Below are 21908 nucleotides of genomic sequence, written 5' to 3' on the forward strand. Positions count from 1 at the left end.
GCATTTTTCCATCTTTTTAATAATTGAAGTCTTAAAATTATCATATAAATAAATATAACGTGCAGGAAAATCAAATTCAACATATATAAATTTATATGTATGTTGCTCACTTAAAAGAATAACATTGTTCATAACAATGAAAGAAGAAGAAGAATTAAACTGAAATTAGGCATTAAGAATGTTAGGTGATGAGAAGAAAAACTTTTCAGTGTCTCTTGAAATGAAAGCTGGATAAATAAAAAAATTCTTTCAGAAAAAAACAGAATCACAAATAATTAATTCAAAATTAATTCATATATAAATTTATATGTATGTTGCTCACTTAAAAGAATGACATTGTTCATAACAATGAAAGAAGAAGAAGAATTAAACTGAAATTAGGCATTAAGAATGTTAGGTGATGAGAAGAAAAACTTTTCAGTGTCTCTTGAAATGAAAGCTGGATAAATAAAAAAATTCTTTCAGAAAAAAACAGAATCACAAATAATTAATTCAAAACATATAATGGTTAAAGTGTTTTATTTTCACCAACTTCTAACTGTATGATTCATGTTATTATTTACATACCAGGGATAAGTAGTAAGAATCATTTATGTACCAAGCATAAGTATATCTAAGAAGTTATACATTACTACTTCTCATCATTTAAGATATTTAAAAAATAATAATTTAATTTATATTAAATAAATTACAAATTTAATTAGTATTAAAAATACTAATTTCATAACAAATTAATTCAGTCTGAATAAAATATTAACATTAAGATTTAAAATATGAACATTAATTTGAATTAGATTAAACTTTCATTTTTTCAAAACATAATTTTCATTGAATTCTGTTTAATTTAAATATAATCCTATACTTGGAAGAATCATCTATGTTACTATCTTTAGATGTTTCACTAACTTTACTTGTTTGTTTACCCACAGAAAACAGAACACTAATGGATATCTTCTACACTGGAGGCTAAGAATTTTAAATATTATTTATTTATCTATGTGTTCTGAAACTGTTTACTAGTGGTCCTATATTTTGCCATTTTAGATCAGACAAAAATTATTCTAACGAAGACAGGTTTGGAGTTTTTTACAATCAAATAGCTTAATGGCTAATCTATCTAGTCAATTAATCTCTCTCAGTTATGAGCTAATTTGCTAAAGCTAGAACTTAATTTTTTGATAAGCTGTATTATTAAAAAAAAGTGTCAATACATCTATGTGATCATTGATAAATTCTTCCACCAATAAATTGTTACACATCTCAAAACGTACAGTATATGATTAATCAATCATTCATAAATTTGCTAAACAGAAATGTTTTAACACTTTTTCTTTATGAAATTTATAGAAGAATTAATGAAATTAACAAAAGGGTATATTTGATAGGGTCTCAAGTTTATAACACTATGTTTATAGTATTATTTAAAACCAAAAAATTATGGAATCCATAACTTTAAAAAGCAATGAAGAACAATTTCGTATGAAAAGCCTTTACAATGAAATTAGCTGAGATAGAAAATCAACTTCATCACTTTCTTTTTGTTCACAACTCAAAAATTCAAAGTTAAAAAAGTTTCAAATAGATTAGTAAACAAATATCTCCAGCATTCAGAGCTAATATTCTTCAATAGAGTTCCAATAACTGGAAATATATAAAAATGCATGTTTATAATCTAGAACAAAGAAAATTTACATGTGCTTTTCTATTAGAACACTGAGTATTCTATTAAACATTTTTTAGGAATACATTTCTGTTGACCTTTAAATATTTATTTACCATAGACAATGGTGAGATTATTTATTTAATGGAATCTGATTTTAAAAAAAAATAAAAAACCTAGTCAGATGTATACATTTATGTAAAAAAAGCTTTATATTATTAAACTGAATATTGCAAAAAAACTGCTAATTTATTAGACCAGAAACTTTTAAACAGCGCGAGACTGAAAGTTTTAACAATCAGTTTCACTTAATATCTTCAATATGATCAATAGATTGATTAATGGAAAACTTTGCTTTAGCCCATAAACAACTGATTGCTAATAACTGAACTGAGATATTCTTGTTTGTAATTCAAAGAACAGAATGAGCAAAACATGTAACTAATGAAGAAATAATTATTTTTTTCTTTTTTTAATGTAATATTACTTTAGAACTGGGTTTCTGTTTAAAAATGACCGAGTTATATAAGAAATTTTCAGCAACCACTTGATCTCAAAAATCCTTTTTTTTATAAATAAAAAATAAATCTTTAATATTTATCTGCCAGTTTACTTTTTAATATAGACAGAGACACAAGTAATTCATGGTACTTGAATAAATTCTATTTCATCCTTATTAAGATTTATTGTTTAAAAAATATAGATAATTTATCTCGGAAAAAATTCTAAAAAAAGTAATTCATCAACTACATTCTTACTTAGTAGATAGTAGATATTTTTGTTAAAAATGTAACTGCGGAGAATGTAAGTATTAGTAATAAGAAAATCTTTCAACATGTAATAAAATATACTATTATGTTCCATTTGCAATATTATTGAGACAATGTAAGAAATGAGAAAATGCATCATTAACAACCTTTACAACAATCACAATTTGTTCATTCGTTAATATAATATTAATCACATAGTTTAACTACAGTAATAATAATACAAGTTCACTAAAGTATATTCATTAATTTAATCGATGACTAAGCATTACTGTATAAATTAAAAATTTAATAACTACATACTAAAAATAGCAAATATCATACCTTATAAAATGATTAACTGTAAGCAGTTTAAAATAAAACAAAACTGGTAACAGTCAAAGAGACCTTCCTCTGGCTTTTGGGGAAGAGCAGAATTTTTTGGTAGTTATGATTAATGTTAAATAATATGATGTATTTTTTCTGATGAACTAAATATACATTACAGAATAATATATTTAGTTTCATAATACCAAGAACACTCATGATATTGTAGACATATATTAACTGGTGATTTTATTTAGAAGATGCATTGGCTGGAAGAGTCGCTGAACGCTGTTGGGCTGTAATATAAGGCTTAAGGGATGACCTGGTAGATTCTCTGCAAAGTAAAGAAAATGCATAAAACAGTTATTGAAATGACAGATTTTTAGTTGTCTGAGCACATATAAATTCTAAAACTCCTGTAAACTCCTGTAAACAAACAAGTGTATGTTAGATATGCTAGAAGTTATGGAAATGAAAAATTAACATATTCACTGGTAATAATTTGGATCTGGGTCGTAAAGAACAGTATCTTACAAGCAGATGACTTGTTTCCAGGTCATGGCAAGGGAATCTTGTCATTTGGATGACCGAGATACAGGTCATTGGTTAGTATGTAGTTTATTACTGTCAATGTGAGCTTAGCTTTGGTAAGAGGCGATTCTTATGTCAGTAATGCATTGTGTAGCATACATAGTTTAAAAAAGTTTGTTTTATTAGCAGCCATTACCTTCAGTGAAGTTATTATTCTTTAAACTGTGCTTTTTACATTTATTTTCTTTATATTATTGTTAATTTAGTATTTATTTATATTTTAGATTTTATTTTTACTGTTTGTGCGTGTGTGTGCATTTACAAAGGGTGGTTTAAATGAATCCTTTACTCACTAAAGTGACAATTAACTCGACAAAGATGATCTATTTTACAATGTCAATATACAGTGATAGTGACTTAGATCTCAGTTAGGACAATGAATTGAATATCAAGCTAAACCCAGTATGGCATAATGTTACTAGTGGCTTGAAAAATATCCCATTTATAAAGAAAAATAAAATAAAAATAAAATTATTTTTCCATTTGCTGCAGATGCACAACCAATCAACTAATTTAACACTTTATGCGATATATTTCTTGAGAAAATGTGTAAAGAAACTAATAGATATAGTTCACAATTGTCCCCAAAAGTCCAAAATCACAAACATAGTTTAAAGAACTAACAATAGATGAACTTAAAACATTTATTGGTTTATTGTTGCATAATGGAACAATAAAGATTATAATCTTTATAAGAAGATTATTATAATCTTCATGAAGATTATTATAATCTTCATGATTATTGGAAGACACATTGCTTATATAATTGGCAATGATTTTAGCAGAATTTGAGTCATGATTAATTCTTTTAATTAAGAGGTGTCTACATTTTGTAAAAAATAAAGACGATGTCAAAGATTGCATTCATAAAATGAGGGCATGACAGATTTGTTTAAAAATAAAATTCTCAATATTTACTCTCCTGCGAGAGAAATTAGTACCATGAACCATCATGGTAGATGATACACTGTATAACATGTTCTGCCTATATGATAAATATATCATTCTCAAGATTCAACTTGTCTATTTACTGATTCATACTATTTTAAAATGCAAATTAAATATCAACAGAGACAGTAAACAAAATACAAAAAAGAATTTATCTTAGTGCTCAGAAAACAGGAGAGGAAGTAGCCTAACTGTATCTTAAGTATATATATATACCTCCTAACTGGAGTATTTCAAGGGTGATTGTGGTGAATTACATTTTAAGCAAGCCTAGTTATTTCTGGACAAAACTTTTGGGAATAAGGCTTGACGTAATTGTTAATGAATGATTTTTTAAAAATAAATGTAATTATTACAAACAAATTTGGGGTTTAATATTTATAGTTTTTAAATATGTTCAATGAATAATCTGGTGGCTTTTAAGTGGCACCTTAATCAACATTTTCCTACCATTATTATTCTAGTTATATATTTAATTTTCAAGTAAAAGTAGTAAGTAAATACATGATTTTAACACATAATACAAAATTGTACTGACTATAATTATTATATTTACTGGTTTGGGTAGTTGCGTAACATGACCAACTAGCACTAATCAAATGGTAACTGTTTTGCTAGCATATAATTAATCTTGACCTGGATTCAATTTCCAGCAGAAATAATATTTTTGTAATTAATTCATTAACATTATTAAAAAAATCAGGTATTCGCCTATTTTAATTAAATTATGCATTTATCTTGATAAATGCAATCAATGCATTAATTTATTCTTGCATTTATTTTGCATAATTACTATTGATATTAAGTTAAAAGAATAGAAAACCTCCAATATTATACCTTGGTGAAATTTTGGCACCATCTGTAGTAGAATTAGCTTTATAGCCACATTTCTGAATTTTCCTACTCAACCGCTGTACCCAATGTTTTTGATCATCAGCACTTTGAGCCAAGACTAGCAATTCCTTAGCAGTGTTTGGATCATCATGAAGCTTACAAGGCGCTATTGCTTCTTCTTTTCTTTCTAAATGCTCTTTATGAACTTTGATCCGGCATCCTACAACAAGTTTTTTAAGCATATAGTGCAGCTATAATATATACAAAGAAAACATAATTTTTTAGCAATTAATTGTAAATAAATCTCTATAGAATTCCTATAATAGTTATTGTAAATGTTTCTTATTGACTGCTACTTCTGAAAAATACTCTGATATTTTATAAAAACATAAATATCAGAAGAGAAAAAAACATTTTACATGATCTAAAGACAATTAACAACATTTTTAAGAATAATAGCAATTAAAAGTTTAACTGCCACTTTTTTGGCTCAGCAGGCATATGATTAATTAAACGTTAACAGCGACAAAAGAAGTTAATAAAATCTAAAAAAATTATTACTAAATATTAATAACTTCAGTTTATTTTTAATAAATAATAAAAAAAAATTATTTTTTTCTTGATTATTTACATATCTGCAGAGAAACTTTTTAAGATTTATTTTTGTTTTTATCTGTAAAAATGCAATAAAGTTACTTATCGATGAAAATAAAACTTACGTCTACATTCAAGAGCTGGAGGAGGTCTGAACATGTGCCATAATGGTTTGGGGCAGACTTCACAATTGGTGGGCATGTGGTATGAGATCTGAATAAATTCATGACCCTTCAAAGTGATTGTGCCTGGTTTCTCATCCTGTCCTTTTAATTCTAATCCTCCACCATCTTCAGGACGTCGAACTTCACCTTCTCCTGCATATAGTAACTAAAAGTGGAAGACAACAAATTATAAACTTAATCATTTTTGCTTTCTATTATATTGCTACATATATATTTATGAATAGTTATAATTAATAAAAACACTAAGTAAGTCCATTAAAATTCAATTAAATTTAAATTTATTTACGTTTATTAAGATTTTTTTGTAATTAACTTTTAGAGTTTTAGATATTCGTCAACCTTTTTTATGTAAAAGTTGAATTACCATAAGATGGTCAAGTACATATTTGTAAAAGGGACAGATGTGTTTGAAAAGATTAATATCTGTTATTCAATTTTCTGAGTGCGGTTCATCTTGGAATTGTCTTACCAAAATTATAAAAAAAATATTAACAGAATCTCCGCATTTTATATTACATGTGAATTGTAAAATAATGGACACTGGACATAAGAAGTAATTCTTCAGTTTATAAAAGAAAAATCATTAACTAATTAATTGAGCTAGGCCGTGAAAATTAAAAAAATAATTATAATATCAGTTTATAGATAGTGATATATTCCTTGTTGTGCCATTGGATGGAACACTCAGAACAGTGAGTAGATTTACATTTGTTTGTTATTCTGTAGTTGTTAAAATAATTGTGATATGCAATGGATTCATAGAAATGGTTGGTAAGTTAATCATTTTCTATATTGAGAGCAAGTGCAAGTAATAATATCTACTGATGTATAATGTAGGGCAAGTTGATGTAAGTTAAGGAAAACAATCAGCTCATTTCTATGATTTGGTACAAACTTGTGGGAATTCCATAATAATAATAATAATAATAATAATAATAATTATTATTATTTTTTATTTAGATAAATAAGTTCTATGTGATTTCTTTTTTTTATAATTATTTCAGTGACTCCAGAAAAAACAATCTATTTTTAAATTTATGATGATTCCCTTATTAGCTTTATAACAGCAATTTAAAGAACACAAAATCAAAACTTATTGAGCCTTTACATATGACAGATATGTTACATAATCAAGTTATGAGTAATATAATTTTAGACTTTAAATTAAATATTTAAACATTTAGTGTGTATATTTATACTTCATTATTTTTTTTCCATTCATTCCTTAAAAGTATGATAAACTATATGGATTTTTAAAATACCATACCATCATTTAAGTTCATGTAGCAAAAATAAACTGAAAAAAAATCAAGCGGTTGGAACAAAAGATTTCTTGTCCATTAGATGTTTACACAGAAGGCTGGATGTACAGGGCAAAAGTACAAGACTGTACAAAATTAAATGGAGGACCAGTTTGTAAAGTAGGTGTCAATTTCTAATTGTTAAATATGAGATACATTCAATAATTATGAAAAAAATTGATGTTGAGAAAAAATGGTTCATTCAATGACAATGAAACTTTTTAAGGGTCAAGTTGGCACATTGGAAACAAATTTAATCAGCTGTTTGAACATAATTAATCTAAACATATACTCTTTTGTTGATTTCAGAATGTCAGGTCCGCTTGAAACGTGTACACTGATAGAGCAATGTTCAGTCAAGAATGCTAAAACAGTATGGTGAAAAGTGTTTGAACTGTAGTAATGTGTATAAGTGGGTGGACTAGTTTAGTTTGGGCAGAACAAGTGTAACTGATCTCCATTGCTCTGGAAGACCAGCTGAAATTTTGACTACCACATTGCAAAATCACATAAATGATCTTATTTGTGAAGTCAGGCGAGTCAAAATTTCTCAAATTGCTAGTTGTGTAATATTGATGGACCATGCATTCAATCATTCATAACGAGCTGAATTATTGCAAAATGTGTTTGAGATGGGTTCCAAGACAATTGACTCAAGCCTATAAGACACTCAGATTCACATTTGTTCTGAGCTCAAAGAACAGATTGAAGCAGAAGGCTTCTAGATTGACTTTCTAGATTGTATAATAACTTGTGATGAAACGTGGATTTACCATTTTCACCCGAATGCAAATGGCAAAGTCTTGAGTGGAAACATCCAGATTTGCCCATCAAAAACAATTCAAAACTCATGCGTCAGCTGGTAAAATGATGTTGATGGTCTTCTGAGATTCGCAAAGCCCAATTTTTATTGACTATTTAGAATATTGTATCATGAACTGTGAGTACTGTTCTAACATGTTCTAACATAAGGTGAGACCTGTAATAAGGCAAAGACGTCAGGCGCTCTCTCAAAAGATGTGATTCTCTTGTATAACAATGCGTGCCCCCATATTGCTCAGAACAGGAGAAATGCTCAAGAAGTTGGGTTGGGAGATGTTGCCACATCCTTGTTACAGCCCAGACCTCGCCTCTGTCCAATTTTCATTTGTTTTGCCTACTTAAAAACTTTTTATGCGGCAAGTAGTTTAATGACAATAAAGCGGTTAAAAAAGCAGTAAACAAATGGTTCAAACAGCAATGTAAAGACTTCTATGCTGTGCGAATCAGAAAGCTCAGAGAACAGTTAGACATGTGTAACAGTTTCTGGAGACTAAGTTGAAAAGTAGTGTGTTTCATTGTCATTGAATAAATCATTTTTTCTCTACATCAATTTGTCTTGTTAATTATTGAACGTCCCTCTTATATTGATATAAGACTGTCATACCTGAAATATCCTAGGAATATCTTTGGCATCAGCTCTAATAACATCACCTTGTGTGACTGATCGAACATGAAATACTTTGCTGAAAAAAAATGACAATAAATAAAATAATAATACCAAATACAAATTTAACTAACTATACAAATTCAGGCTAAGATAAAAGATGTATAATAGCAAATTTAGAGATATGTAATATGTTATTACACAATTTTAATTGGTATTTTCAAACACTGTGTTGCAGTAATATTACATATAATTTGATTCATTCTATTATTAAATGTCAATGTAGCACATAAATTATTTCTACAGACAGATTAAATTTTATTTTTTTATATGTATAGAAGAATGCAGTATGTAATAACAAGATGTAACCCACATGTACGCAGTAATAGTGACTATATCACACTTATAACTTCTTTAAAGCGATTATTTTCACTTTATATCATTCTTTTTACTTTAGCACAATAAAAGTAATGAATAATACTGCCTAAACTGGATGAATAGTATGCTTTTTTGAGCTGTATGTACTGTAATACAGTTACTAAAAAAATAAACAGTATACTTACATTTTAAACCATTACCTAGAAATTTTTCCTCAAATAAACAAAACAAATACTATTTACTTTTTTCAAGTACAACATTTATTTATGAACTTTCAAAAAGCAACTTTTTTATAAATAGCTTCAATGATTGTGATGTGAATTTATACTGGTTATCTGAAAAACAAACTAAGTTATATACCCGAAAAAAAAAAAACTGCTAAATACATATAAAAAAATTTAACATCATAATCTGTAGAACTTTAATTTCAAGATGTTTCTAGTAATCTGCAGGTTCTGGACTTTACAATTTATCAATAGCTGAAAATCATGTTAATCTAATTTTCATCTAACTATTGAATCTATTAATTTGATTTCTACATAAGAGAAATTTTTAATACTAACAAACATTTAAACTGTCCACTACTATCTAATATTCAGCTATCTACATAAGTTTGTATTATTCTTAAATAATATTGAAACTATACAATTCATTTAAAGTGTTTTAACAACTAATTAAAAAACTATGAAATTATTTTTTAAACAACATCGATATAAAAAATTCAATAACAGAAATTACATACTTCAGATCCAAAATTAGAATAGGGTCAGTATTCTGTTTATCGCTTTCAGAATTGTAAAATATTATCTTCTTGGAAGACACTACAACGTACTGCTTTTTCCATCCATGCCGCCGAATATTTTGCTTGTTTGGAACAGACAACCAACCCTCTAATCTTGATTCTGTAAGATAATATTTAAAAATTATTCTCAGTAAATTAAAGATACATCATAACTTAATTAATTTATAGTATACAAAACAAAACCCAACATTTAGTTCCTATTACTAAATAGTAGAAGAATATGTTCATACTGTTGGAATTATTGCAAGTGATTGAATACTAAAAAAACAAAATTGGATACCACATACAGTTCTTCCATGCTCAGTTAGCACACTGAAAGTCTAGCACACTGGAAAAGTAAAATGTAAAATTTAAGTATATTAAGTGGTACAATAATGAAATATTGAATTTCTGCAGAATAGTTTTTACCTTTCCTTGGTAATTAAAAAAAAAGTCAAATCCTTTGAATTTCCTCAACCTATACAAACAATCCTTCTAGAAAATAAATATATCCAAACTGAGCCACACACATTAGTATTACTATTATGAAAGATGGAGGTACTACACTAAGTCATGATGGTTTATAAAGAAAATAATCCTGTTATTCACACAGAATACAAAATTAAAAATATGAAGCTTAACTTTTTTAAGTAAGGACCATTTGGAAATTAAAAAAATAATTGAAAGGCAGAAATTTATTACAGGCAAATCAGTCTACTTTTTTTTTCCTGTATAATCTGCACTGACTTCAAATATTTTTTATATAATATCAATATATTATTATTCCTTTATCATAAAAGTCTACTGCCTGTGTCTTGAACCAGCTAGTAATGCCATTCTTCAGTTTACTATCATTTTCAAACAGCTGCAATCTAAGTCATTTTTTTAAGTGACAATCACTTGATGCAAAATTGAGGCTCGAGGGTGGGTAGTTAAATTTCCCAGCAAAATTTTTCTAACACTGATTGTTGTATGAAGTTGCAACTCATTACAATGCAATTCATTTCAGAATGGCATGTTTTTTAGCAGCATGCTTCAGCATTATTGGTCACTTTGTATTCAAGAAAATAAATCAACAAAATGCCTTTCTTATCCTAGAAAGTAGTAACCATAATTTTTAAAACAAAAGGTGATTGCTTAAACTTCTTTGCTGTCAGAAATGATGAGCGTCGTCACTGCATTGACTCAACATTTACACAGGAAACCCAGATTCCAATATGTGAATTTGTGAACATGTGGTCAAACAGCCCATACTACCCTTACTTTTAAAACACTATAACAAATTTTGAGCTGATGCCAAATGCTTCTGCTTAAGTATATGTTAACAATTTTAGTATCTATCTTGCAAACAAATATTTTAACCACGTTTCTCTGGTATAACATTGCGATGTGATGATTGCAAAATGTTAGGAAATTGAATAGGCAATTTTGAAAGATTAAATGACCTATTAAAAAACTGTTATTTTGTGCATTAATACATTTTTAATTACATCTTTTAAATTACTGTCAACTTCTTTTATTAAAATTCAGAAACATTTTCAGGTGATTTGCCTCCCAGGGAAAGGAACACGGAGCCTCTTTTGCATGTTTCTACCTTTATTTGTATTGTTTTATTATTTAATTAAATAAAATTTAATTTTTCAAATTTTTTAATAAAAGTTTTATTTAATTTAATTAAAATTTTTATTTTTGATCAAAATTTTACTTTTTCTTGTCCACGTAGGTTTTTAATTTTGTGTGGTTTTTTTTTAGCAGGCATGTATATTATACAGTTGTTTACAAATCAATCACATGTGTTGAAAGAATTCTTTACACATAATGTTTTTGTTTTGATTTTTCCTCAACTATGCAATTATTTGCCTTGCACTGCTCTAAGAATAATTGGATCTTTTATATCATTAAAATGTTGTAAAGGGAAAATGAATTAAAAGTAAAGTGAAAAGAATCTCTAAAAGCCTTGACCTATTAAAAAAAAAAGAATCACATATTTTTAGTAAGATGGTTCTGAACTATTTAGACACTAATGTAGTTAAAGGAAAAGAACTGATTTGTTACATACCATTTTATAGTGGAAGTAATAAACAACTATGCAACTTGACTTCTGAGCTAGAATGGATGCTATGGCTGGAATGTGAACCTCAGATGAAATAATGGGGAGTTAAATGATCTATGAAAGAGTAGATGCATGTAATTTATTAAAGGGCATTTAATTTTATAAGTAAGAACAGGAAAATGTTAACTATCACAAATTCATTTTTTAAAAAGCCTGTGATAAACTTAACAAATTTTACAATTAAAACTGGTCCAATTTTTGTTAAAGTAATTAGTAGGTTTTTTGAGAAAAATGGCACTTGAAGAATTTGAGAAAAATAGTAAAAAAAAATCTTTGAATACAAAATCATTACAATTGTCCTAATAAATTTGACAGAAATAATCATTAATTAAATATTAGTATTTTATATATGTTTGTATATAAAAATTAACAAATAATAAATACAAATTTAAATAATGCTAGACGTTAACAACATTTAATTATATATGTTGTGAAAAAACCAACATATGAAAAGACTAACATTGTCAGTCAAACTATTATAAGTTAATTTATATTTTTTCATTTGTTCTTTTTTCTTATTTTCAGCTGATAGGACTATATAAGTTGGTCCTAAGAGGATTAACTTATTGTATGATTGTTTGTTTGGACGAATTTCAGCAAGTATGTGTATTTATTGCAAACCCTGATTTCTTATTGTTATTAAAATTATTTTTTACATATACATCAGTAGAACATTCGCATATAAATTATAGTAAGATGCTACCAAGTTATTGTATTAATGTATACTTCAGTTTCTGATAACACATTACAAGGTTAAAAATAATAATATTTATAGTTTTTTGAGATAAAAATGAATTTGGTCTACAGCTTTGATAATCCATATTACAGGGAAAATTTCAAGACTTATTTTTTCAATAGCTATTCTTATACATTATTATCAACAAGAATTATACAGTATTATAATTAAGTTATAATAGAATACAGTATTATAAGTATACGTAATAGTATAAGTATTAAGTTATACTATTATAATTTTTATTATTCTTATACAGTATTATAATTAAGAATGATATTGAATTCCATATCGCAAACATTAGTACAGGGTTTTATCAAGTGGTCTCATAATAAAATAAGAAATGCCACATTGTTTGGAAACACAAGATAAACCAAAATATATTAACAATATTATATTCTTAATTCTTATGTTATTGAAAAAAATACACAATGCATTTAGAAACATTAGATTTTAACTATGACTTAACACTTCAATAAAAATTCAATAATAAGGTAATAAATCATATGTCTAAATTAAATAATGTAATAAAAATAACAGCAAGTCTGGAACAATTATGAATACTTTAAATTATAATCAAATCTGTTTTTATTATTTTATCTTAATTAAAAATGGGGTTTAAAACCCTGAAGAAAAGGTGTCAGATAAATCGGTGGAATTTAGAGAAACTTGATGAAGAGGAGGTAAAGAAGATTTTTGAGGAGGACATCAAAAGAGGTCTGAGTAAAAATATAAAGTAGAAAATGTAGAACAAGAATGGGAGAATGTTAAAAAGGAAATTCTTAAATCAGCAGAAGTGAACTTAGGCGGAACAAAGAGAACTGGTAGAAAACCTTTGATCTCAGACGATATATTGCAGATGATGGATGAACGTAGAAAATATAAGAATGCTAGTGATGAAGAAAGTAAAAGGAAATATAGACAATTAAGAAATACTATAAACAGGAAGTGCAAACTAGCAAAAGAAGAGTGGATTAAAGAAAAGTGTTCAGAAGTGGAAAGAGAAATGATATAATACAGGAAAGTTAAGAAAAATTTTGGGATACATAAATTAAAATCTAATAATGTGTTAAACAAAGATGGTACATCGATTTATAATACGAAAGGCAAAATCGATAGATGGGTGGAATATATTGAAGAGTTATATAGAGGAAATGAATTAGAAAATGGTGTTATACAGGAAGAAAGGAAGTTGAAGAGGATGAAAGGGAAAAAACAATACTGAGATGTGAATTTAAGAGAGCATTAAAAGATTTGAATGGCAAGAAGGCTCCTGGAACAGACGGAATACCTGTAGAATTACTGCACAGTGCAGGTGAGGAAGCGATTGATAGATTATATAAACTGGTGTGTAATGAAAAAGGGGAAGTTCAGTCAGACTTCAAAAAGAATGTTATAGTCATGATACCAAAGAAAGCAGGAGCAGATAAATGTGAAGAATACAGAACAATTAGCTTAACTAGCCATGCATCAAAAATCTTAACTAGAATTCTGTACAAAAGAATTGAGAGGAGAGTGGAAGAAGTGTTAGGAGATCAATTTGGTTTCAGGAAAAGTATATTAATATTAGAAGGAAGATTAAAGAATAACAAACCAACATAATTGCATTTATAGACCTAGAAAAGGCAATGATAACGTAGACTGGAATAAAATGATCAACATTTAAAAAAAATTAGGGTTCAAATACAAAGATAGAAGAACAATTGCTAACATTTACAGGAACCAAACAGCAACAGTAATAATTGAAGAATATATAAGAAAGAAGCCGTATTAAGAAAGGGAGTCTGACAAGGATGTTCCCTATCCCCATTACTTTTTAATCTTTACATAGAACTAGCAGTTAATGATGTTAACGAACATTTAGATCTGGGGTAATAGTACAAGGTGAAAAGATAAAGATGCTATGATTTGCTGTTTATATAGTAGTTATAGCCTTGACTAAAAAGGATTTAGAAGGAACAATGAATGGCATGGATGAAGTCCTACGCAAGAACTACCGCATGAAAATAAACAAAAACAAAACAAAAGTAATGAAATGTAGTAGAAATAACGAAAATGGACCACTGAATGTAAAAATAGGAAGAGAAAAGATTATGGAGGTAGAAGAATTTTGTTATTTGGGAAGTAGAATTACTAAAGATGGACGAAGCAGGAGTGACATAAAGTGCTGAATAGAACAGGCAAAACGATCTTTCAGTCAGAAATATAATTTGTTTACATCAAAAATTAATTTAAATGTCAGGAAAAGATTTTTGAAAGTATATGTTTGGAGAGTCGCTTTATATGGAAGTGAAACTTGGACGATCGGAGTACCTGAGAAGAAAAGATTAAAAGCTTTTGAAATGTGGTGCTATAGGAGAATGTTAAAAATCAGGTGGGTGGATAAAGTGACAAATGAAGAGGTTTGCGGCAAATCGATGAAGAAAGAAGCATTTGGAAAAATATAGTTAAAAGACGAGACAGACTTATAGGCCACATATTAAGGCATCTTGGTAGTTGGTAGTTGATAGTTGCTTTAATATTAGAGGGTCAGGTAGAAGGAAATAATTGTGTAGGCAGGCAACATTTGGAATATGTAAAACAAATGTTAAGGATGTGGGATGTAGGAAGTATACTGAAATGAAACGACTAGCACTAGATAGGGAATCTTGGAGAGCTGCATCAAACCAATCATATGACTGAAGACAAAAAAAAAAATTTAATTATGTTTTGTGACTGAAAGCAGTCAAAATTACAGATACATTTTGCCTTAAGAAATGATTCGATCAATTAGTTCTACTTTTTTGGCATAACAGGAATTTATATTAAGATTAAATTGTAGAAAATGGGCGGTCAAATTTAACATACAACACACATTCACATACAAATACAATCATATAACGTACTAACCTTGTGGATATACATCATCATTTTCATTATCAGCACTACTAAGTGATGCAGTCTCACTACCTATAGTGGCCAAACGGCCTTGAAGTTGTTCTATTTCTGAATCTTTTGAATCTAATTCCATTTGCAACCGTAACTTACTGGTATTTTCTTCTACTACTTGAGCTTGCAATTCTTGCAACTCTTTCTGCCATTTTACAACTTCCTGTCCATATTTCTCTCGTTCCTAAAAAGAAAGAAAAATAAATTTCTTACTATTAGATCTTCAAATTTTTTGTTTTTTAATTTACCTAGGATTCTAAGTAAACTACTAATTATAATTTGGTACCGAGCAGCATTTGAAGAGTGGTACCTTTTGCACATCAACTTTTATTCACTAATATGTTTTTTCTATATTCATCTAATTCACAATCAGTGATATCTGGTGGAAAAACATAATTTTTTTTTTTAATCACATAAAGATGTTTCTTAATCCGGTATATTCTAAACAGTTCTAAAAGGATTATAAATTACAGCTACAAAGAATATTTAACAAAGTTAAATAAAAGAGTGAAATTCTTTCATGAATATATTAAATAATTTAAGGAGATAATTACAAAAACGAAAAAAAATATTCAAAATAAGTCTGAATATTACTACAAAGGAACTTACTAAGACATACTGTGGAACACCTCAACTGGTATTTAAGAAACACCAAATGCTCTGCTAGTGTCAATATTGAAAGTGTTGAATAAAATGTTTATAGAAATGTTTTATTTTAATTTCAATATACAATTTTAATATTATACAATAACAATACACTGTTTTTATACAATTTTAATATTTTTGTAGCTCTTGAACTTTGATATTTACCTATTGCAGAGGTAGATATATGTATTCTTTCACTGTGTGTATTTAAAAAAAAGTAATTTAAAATGGTATTAAGTGGTACTGATTACATCGCATAAATCTCTATAATGGGTAAAAATAACCTGCATGAGACTTTTATTACTTAAAAATTATGAAATTTATCTCTAAAATCAGTTTTATTAAAATATATATATATATATTCATTTTATTTACACATTACACATACATAAAATAATTCTAATGATGAATAAATCATAGGCATCAAACACTTTATTCAAAGATTTGAATATCAGTCATAGCTAACCTAGTAATGATTTAGAGAAACTTGCAAATACATTTTTATGTTCATATTGAAATTTTTGAAGAAATCTACTCTCTCTATTTTCCTACTGTCCTTTTGCCATAAGCTTGAAAATGATAGGGATTAGAAATATTTGTCAATATGTTTTCTTTCAATTTCTATAACTACAGATTGGTTTGTCAAATTATGACTAAAAGCAATGGTATCCAAAAGCAACAGTTTACATTAAGAGAGCCAATTAATATAATTTAATAATTAAAAAAAAAACACAGCACCTCACCAAGTTTTAATGTAAGTTAGTAAAGTTCAATGAGTGTACCTTTTGTAGCTCGTTAGATGTCTAAATGATAATCTAGCTCTTGCCAGGTGTTAAGGGCATCTGAAGCGTTATTAGATCAACAGCTTCAACAATTCTTTATTTTAAATCGTGCAAACTTGAACTTTTCTTTTAGTACAGACAACTTTTAATAAATCCCCAAACAAAAAAGTTCAAAGGGGTGATATCTGGACATCTAGGTGGCCATGCAGTTGGGCCTCCTCATCCGATCCAATGTCTGGAGAAAGTGTTGTTCAAGAGCATGGTAACATCTCTATGAAAGTATGATGGAGCATCATCTTGTTGGAAACTGAAGCCTGCAGGAATCTGAGAAGAGCAAAGTTCTCAAGCATATCAAGGTACATTTGTTGTGTTACAAACCGACTGATGATGCCATTTTTGTGCAATCCTATCAGACATTGACTTTCAGTGTGATCACAGCACATGATCCACAGTCTCGTCATTAACTGAAACTTTTGGATGATTTCCAGTTTGCGAAACCAAGCTTCCAGTCTCTCTCTCAAAGTCGTAAACCACTGACTTTGAGTGTAGGAGGACTGATATTTCATTCAGTTCATACACACCTTTGAACACAAGTAACTGGTTGAAACTCTGCTAACGAAAACATGTATGGAGCCTTCTGTTGTGAAATCCACATCTTGACTGACTACTACTTACTACAACTGCATTTTGAGTCCAGCTGGCCTACTCTTGTGTATTACTACGGCTGATCTTGAGAGTATATTTCTGTTGATTGAGCCTACTTTTAAGAGATTAGGACGACTGGTTTTCTAAATATAGGCCATTACTTTTGAATAAATTTAGCCCAGACACCTTGTATACGAGGTGTGATAAAAAATACGGTGAATGAATTTTTATAGTGGCAACTGCCGACGCTACATCCATATGCTGTAATTTGTTCAATAGCGTTATCAACTGAGACAGGCAGGGACAAGTTGTAACACGTTTGAGCTTGCCAGTCAGCTGCCAGAGCCGCTAGAGTGAGGTTGTGTTTATCGTGCCTGTCGCGCAACATGGATTTTGAACAACGTATTAACATTAAGTTGTTTGTTTTAAGTTGAAAAGAGTGCCAAAGAAGCTCACGAAATGTTAGAATCTGTGTACAGCGATAATGTGGTAACTTTGAAGACTGTGTACAAGTGGTATGACCGATTTAAAAATGGAAATGAGTCTGTTGAAGACGAGCAGCGTGCAGGACGTCCAGTAACCTCAAAAACAGTTGAAAATGTGCAAAAAGTGGAAACAATGGTTCGTTAAAACAGGCGAATGACTATTCGAGAGCTATTGGAAGACTTTAACATCTCGTACGGATCCGTTCAAAGCATTTTAACTAACGAATCGCAAATGAGACGAGTGAGTGCAAAATTTGTTCCGACTTTTGAGTGATGAACAGAAGGAAAATCGTGTGTCAATTTGCACGGAGTTGAAGGGTTGTCTTCATGCAGATCCGGACTTCATGGCCAAAATTGTAACTGGAGATGAAAGTTGGGTCTATGGCTATGACCCTGAGATCAAAATGCAGAGTTTCCAATGGAAAACCAGTTCATCTCCTCGCCCTAAAAAGGCACGTCAGTCAAAATTCAACATCAAGGTCATGCTCGTTGTTTTTTCGATAGTGAGGGCATAGTGCGATCAGAGTTCATTCCAAGGGGAACAACTGTAAACTCTGAATTTTATAAGAGTGTACTGCAACGTTTGCGAAACGACGTATGAAGAAAGCGACCAGAAAAATGGACCAATGGCTTCCTTCTTCACCACGACAATGCGCCGTCCGTGTCACACCTCGCTTCTCATTCGCGAGTTTTTGGCCGAAAAAAAGTGTTCCTGTCTGTCCACATCCGCCATACTCACCGGATTTAGCACCATGCAACTATTGGCTCTTCCCAAAAATTAAAACTGTGCTTAAAGGAAAATGTTTTGACATCATTGCTGATATTGAGAGGGCCACGACCGAGCAGCTGAAAGCCCTTCCGAAAGACGCCTTCCAGAAATGCCTCCAGTCATGGAGTCAACGTTGGGGTAAGTGCATTGCTAGCCAAGGACAGTACTTTGAAGGAGATTAAATCGAATTCTATGTAACCTTATTACTTTTTTTAATAAAAAATTATTCATCGTATTTTTTGATCACACCTCGTATGTCTTATACACAAAATACAATAGCTGCCTGCTGAGAAAAATATTACTTTACAATGTACGATGAATAATACCTGTTCGGTTATTACTATTTGTATAATTATGATGCATGAAAGTATACAAAAAGGATTATGCATAAAAATAATTTAACATTTAGTCCACATTTTGAATTTATAAATAACATTTTTTTCATTAAACTTCCAGTTTTAAACAAGCTATTCTTTTACTTTTTATTAACAATTTTTTATTAACTGTTACAACCAAAAATTTAATTCAAATTAAAAACAATAATAAATAAAAATAAACTGAATATACCTGTGTTAGTTCCTGCTGTAATTTTCTACATTCCTTCTCCTTACGTCTAAGATCTGCAGAAGATACTTTGTTCTTTCCTTTACCACCAGCAGAATTCAGATCTTTACGATTCATAATTTCAGCTAGCTTATTAACAGCTTGTGCTTTCAGAAGCTGTTCTTGTTTCAGCTGTTTACGTAGTCTCTCAAGTTCATCCATTGAACCCTTAGCAAGGTGGGCATCTGAAAAAAAAAATCAGTAAAGTTTATAGGGCATCTGAAAAAAAAATCAATTAAGTTCATATATATATATATTTATATATATAAAATCATAAAAGCAATTACATATTTTATGGTGCACATCATTGCCAATCACAAGCTGTAACAATCAGTTTGCTACGATTCCCTTTGGTACACGTATCATACAGCAGTTTACCTTAGAGCTATCATATGTTAGTTGCCAATATCAATCGTTAGAAATTTACAATTAACAGTTTTATATAAAGAACTAAACAATACAATAACATTTGCCTTTTCTAAAAATATATAACCAAAAAGATACTGTTTCTTCAAATGAGGTAGTAATATATTGTACTTGGCTTAATAAAAACAACCTTAGAGGAATACTAACTTCATTTGGATACTGGTAGTTGCACCACAAGCATTTACTCAAAGAAATAAAATGGTAATGTAAAAAAAAATTTATCAGTCAAGAAATACATTTTTTTTAACTTTTATTATTGCTAGATCCTATATCAAAATTAAAAAGATTAACATTTTCTACAAAATATGTTGAAACAATTTTATATCTTTAAAGATTTTTTTTTTTATAATTTTAAATAAATTAAATAGATAAAGATTTTCTAACTTCCCTGATATAATGCAAAATAGGGTTAAATAACTATTGAATATTTTGCATAAGGAATTCCAGGCTTATTTCCAGAATGGGAACATAATCTAAATCAAATTATAGATGCATGAGGGCAGTATTTCATCAAATACTACATTAACAGTAATGTTATTGTAATAATAGTTATAACATACCTTTTTGTTACGTTTTGTATTGTTACTCTTTGTAATACACCACAGTAATATTTACTTTAATATTTCATATACTATCAGCAGTGCTTAAAATTTCAAAAATGTTTCTACTGATGTTCTTGAATTTTGTCATTTCAGTTATTGTGTTTAAATGCATTCTGATAAAAATATAGAGTCTAAGGGGGAATGCCTTCCCATAAATATTATTTTTGTTATATTATTTCTATCAAGGTTAAGATTATCTTTCCAGCAAATTTTATTATAATTGGTTTGTGGTTATGTGATTAGAAAAAATAAACCAACATAAATGTAGATAATGGGCTTGTTTATATCAGTTTTATTGGAAACAATAAGATGATAAAACTGATCCTCACAAACCCTCAAAGGTAAAATAAAGAGGTGAGCTCTTGGGAGCAACTGAGGTCAAAACAGGAGTATGCCAAGACAATGGGCTATCACTGCTATTTGCTCTAGAAATGGTAGTGCTGGCTCAAAATAAGTGCCCCAAAAACTAAAAATAGGCTGAAAAATCAAAACAAACTGTCTTGGTTTCGCTGATGATTTTACACTGCTAGCAAATGACATTGATGAAGCTAAATCACAGATATTAGAACTTCAAAACTTTGCAAATTAAATTGGCCCCCAAAATATCATTTGAAAAGAAATTATGCCCCAAAAACCAAACGATTAAAAGAAGTAAACATAAATGATAATAAAATCAAAATAGTAATCCAATTTACCTCAGGTATTTAAATACCTCAGAGAAATAGTAACAAACAACCTAAACAAAAAAAACTCAATCCAAATAAGAAAAAAACTAGCTAAACCTCAAAGATTAACCTGGTACACTTATAATAAAAAATGCCTATCAATAAACGCAAAAATAAGACACTACAACACAGTTATAAAACCAGAAGCAGCAGAAACACTCTTCCACCTGAATGAACAATCAAAGAGAGACAGACAGACTCCAGAAAATCGAAAGAAGAATTGGAAGAACTTGCATCAATAAAAAGTACCATTAAGATCAGCAGTGGTGGACTGTGTCCAATAAAGTCGTGTTACAAAGAGGTAGAACCCATCATTGATACCATGCATAAGAGGAGACTAGGATTCTCTGGACATATCATGAGAATGCAAGATTCAAAACTTCTGAAACAGCTAGTACAGTACAATCTCAACTTGAAAAACACCAAGACAGGTTGCAGATGGATCAGAGAAATAAGAGAAGATCTGAAGGAAATTGGCATTACACCAGTAGACACCACAGATAAGATAAAATCCAACAAGAAAATCAAGAACAAAAACACTTGCTTCACACTGATAAGAAAAAACTCACAACACGAACATTTTCAACAGTAGAAAGAACATAAAAGTTCAGAACGCATGAAAAAGTACTGGGAGGACTGCAAAGTCCAAACAGCTCCATCGAAGACACTTGGATAATGGAC

The 21908-nt window shown here is 29.2% G+C and overlaps 1 protein-coding gene across 3 annotated transcripts in view; it reads right to left on the reverse strand.

Annotated features, from left to right (window-relative positions):
- Rok (Rho associated coiled-coil containing protein kinase) overlaps positions 1-21908 on the reverse strand; it is a 147345-nt gene that overhangs the window by 16338 nt on the left and 109099 nt on the right. For all 3 annotated transcript variants that reach the window (XM_075358615.1, XM_075358616.1, XM_075358614.1), the window contains 7 exons: positions 19439-19659; positions 15507-15729; positions 9733-9892; positions 8613-8691; positions 5826-6030; positions 5110-5326; positions 2752-3067 (listed from right to left, as the gene is read on the reverse strand). In XM_075358615.1, coding sequence (XP_075214730.1) covers positions 2983-3067; positions 5110-5326; positions 5826-6030; positions 8613-8691; positions 9733-9892; positions 15507-15729; positions 19439-19659 — 1190 coding nt within the window. In that variant the 3' untranslated portion in view covers positions 2752-2982. The remainder of the gene's footprint in view (positions 1-2751; positions 3068-5109; positions 5327-5825; positions 6031-8612; positions 8692-9732; positions 9893-15506; positions 15730-19438; positions 19660-21908) is intronic.

Source organism: Lycorma delicatula, chromosome 2 (genome assembly GCF_047948215.1).
Source record: "Lycorma delicatula isolate Av1 chromosome 2, ASM4794821v1, whole genome shotgun sequence".
NCBI lineage: Eukaryota > Metazoa > Arthropoda > Insecta > Hemiptera > Fulgoridae > Lycorma > Lycorma delicatula.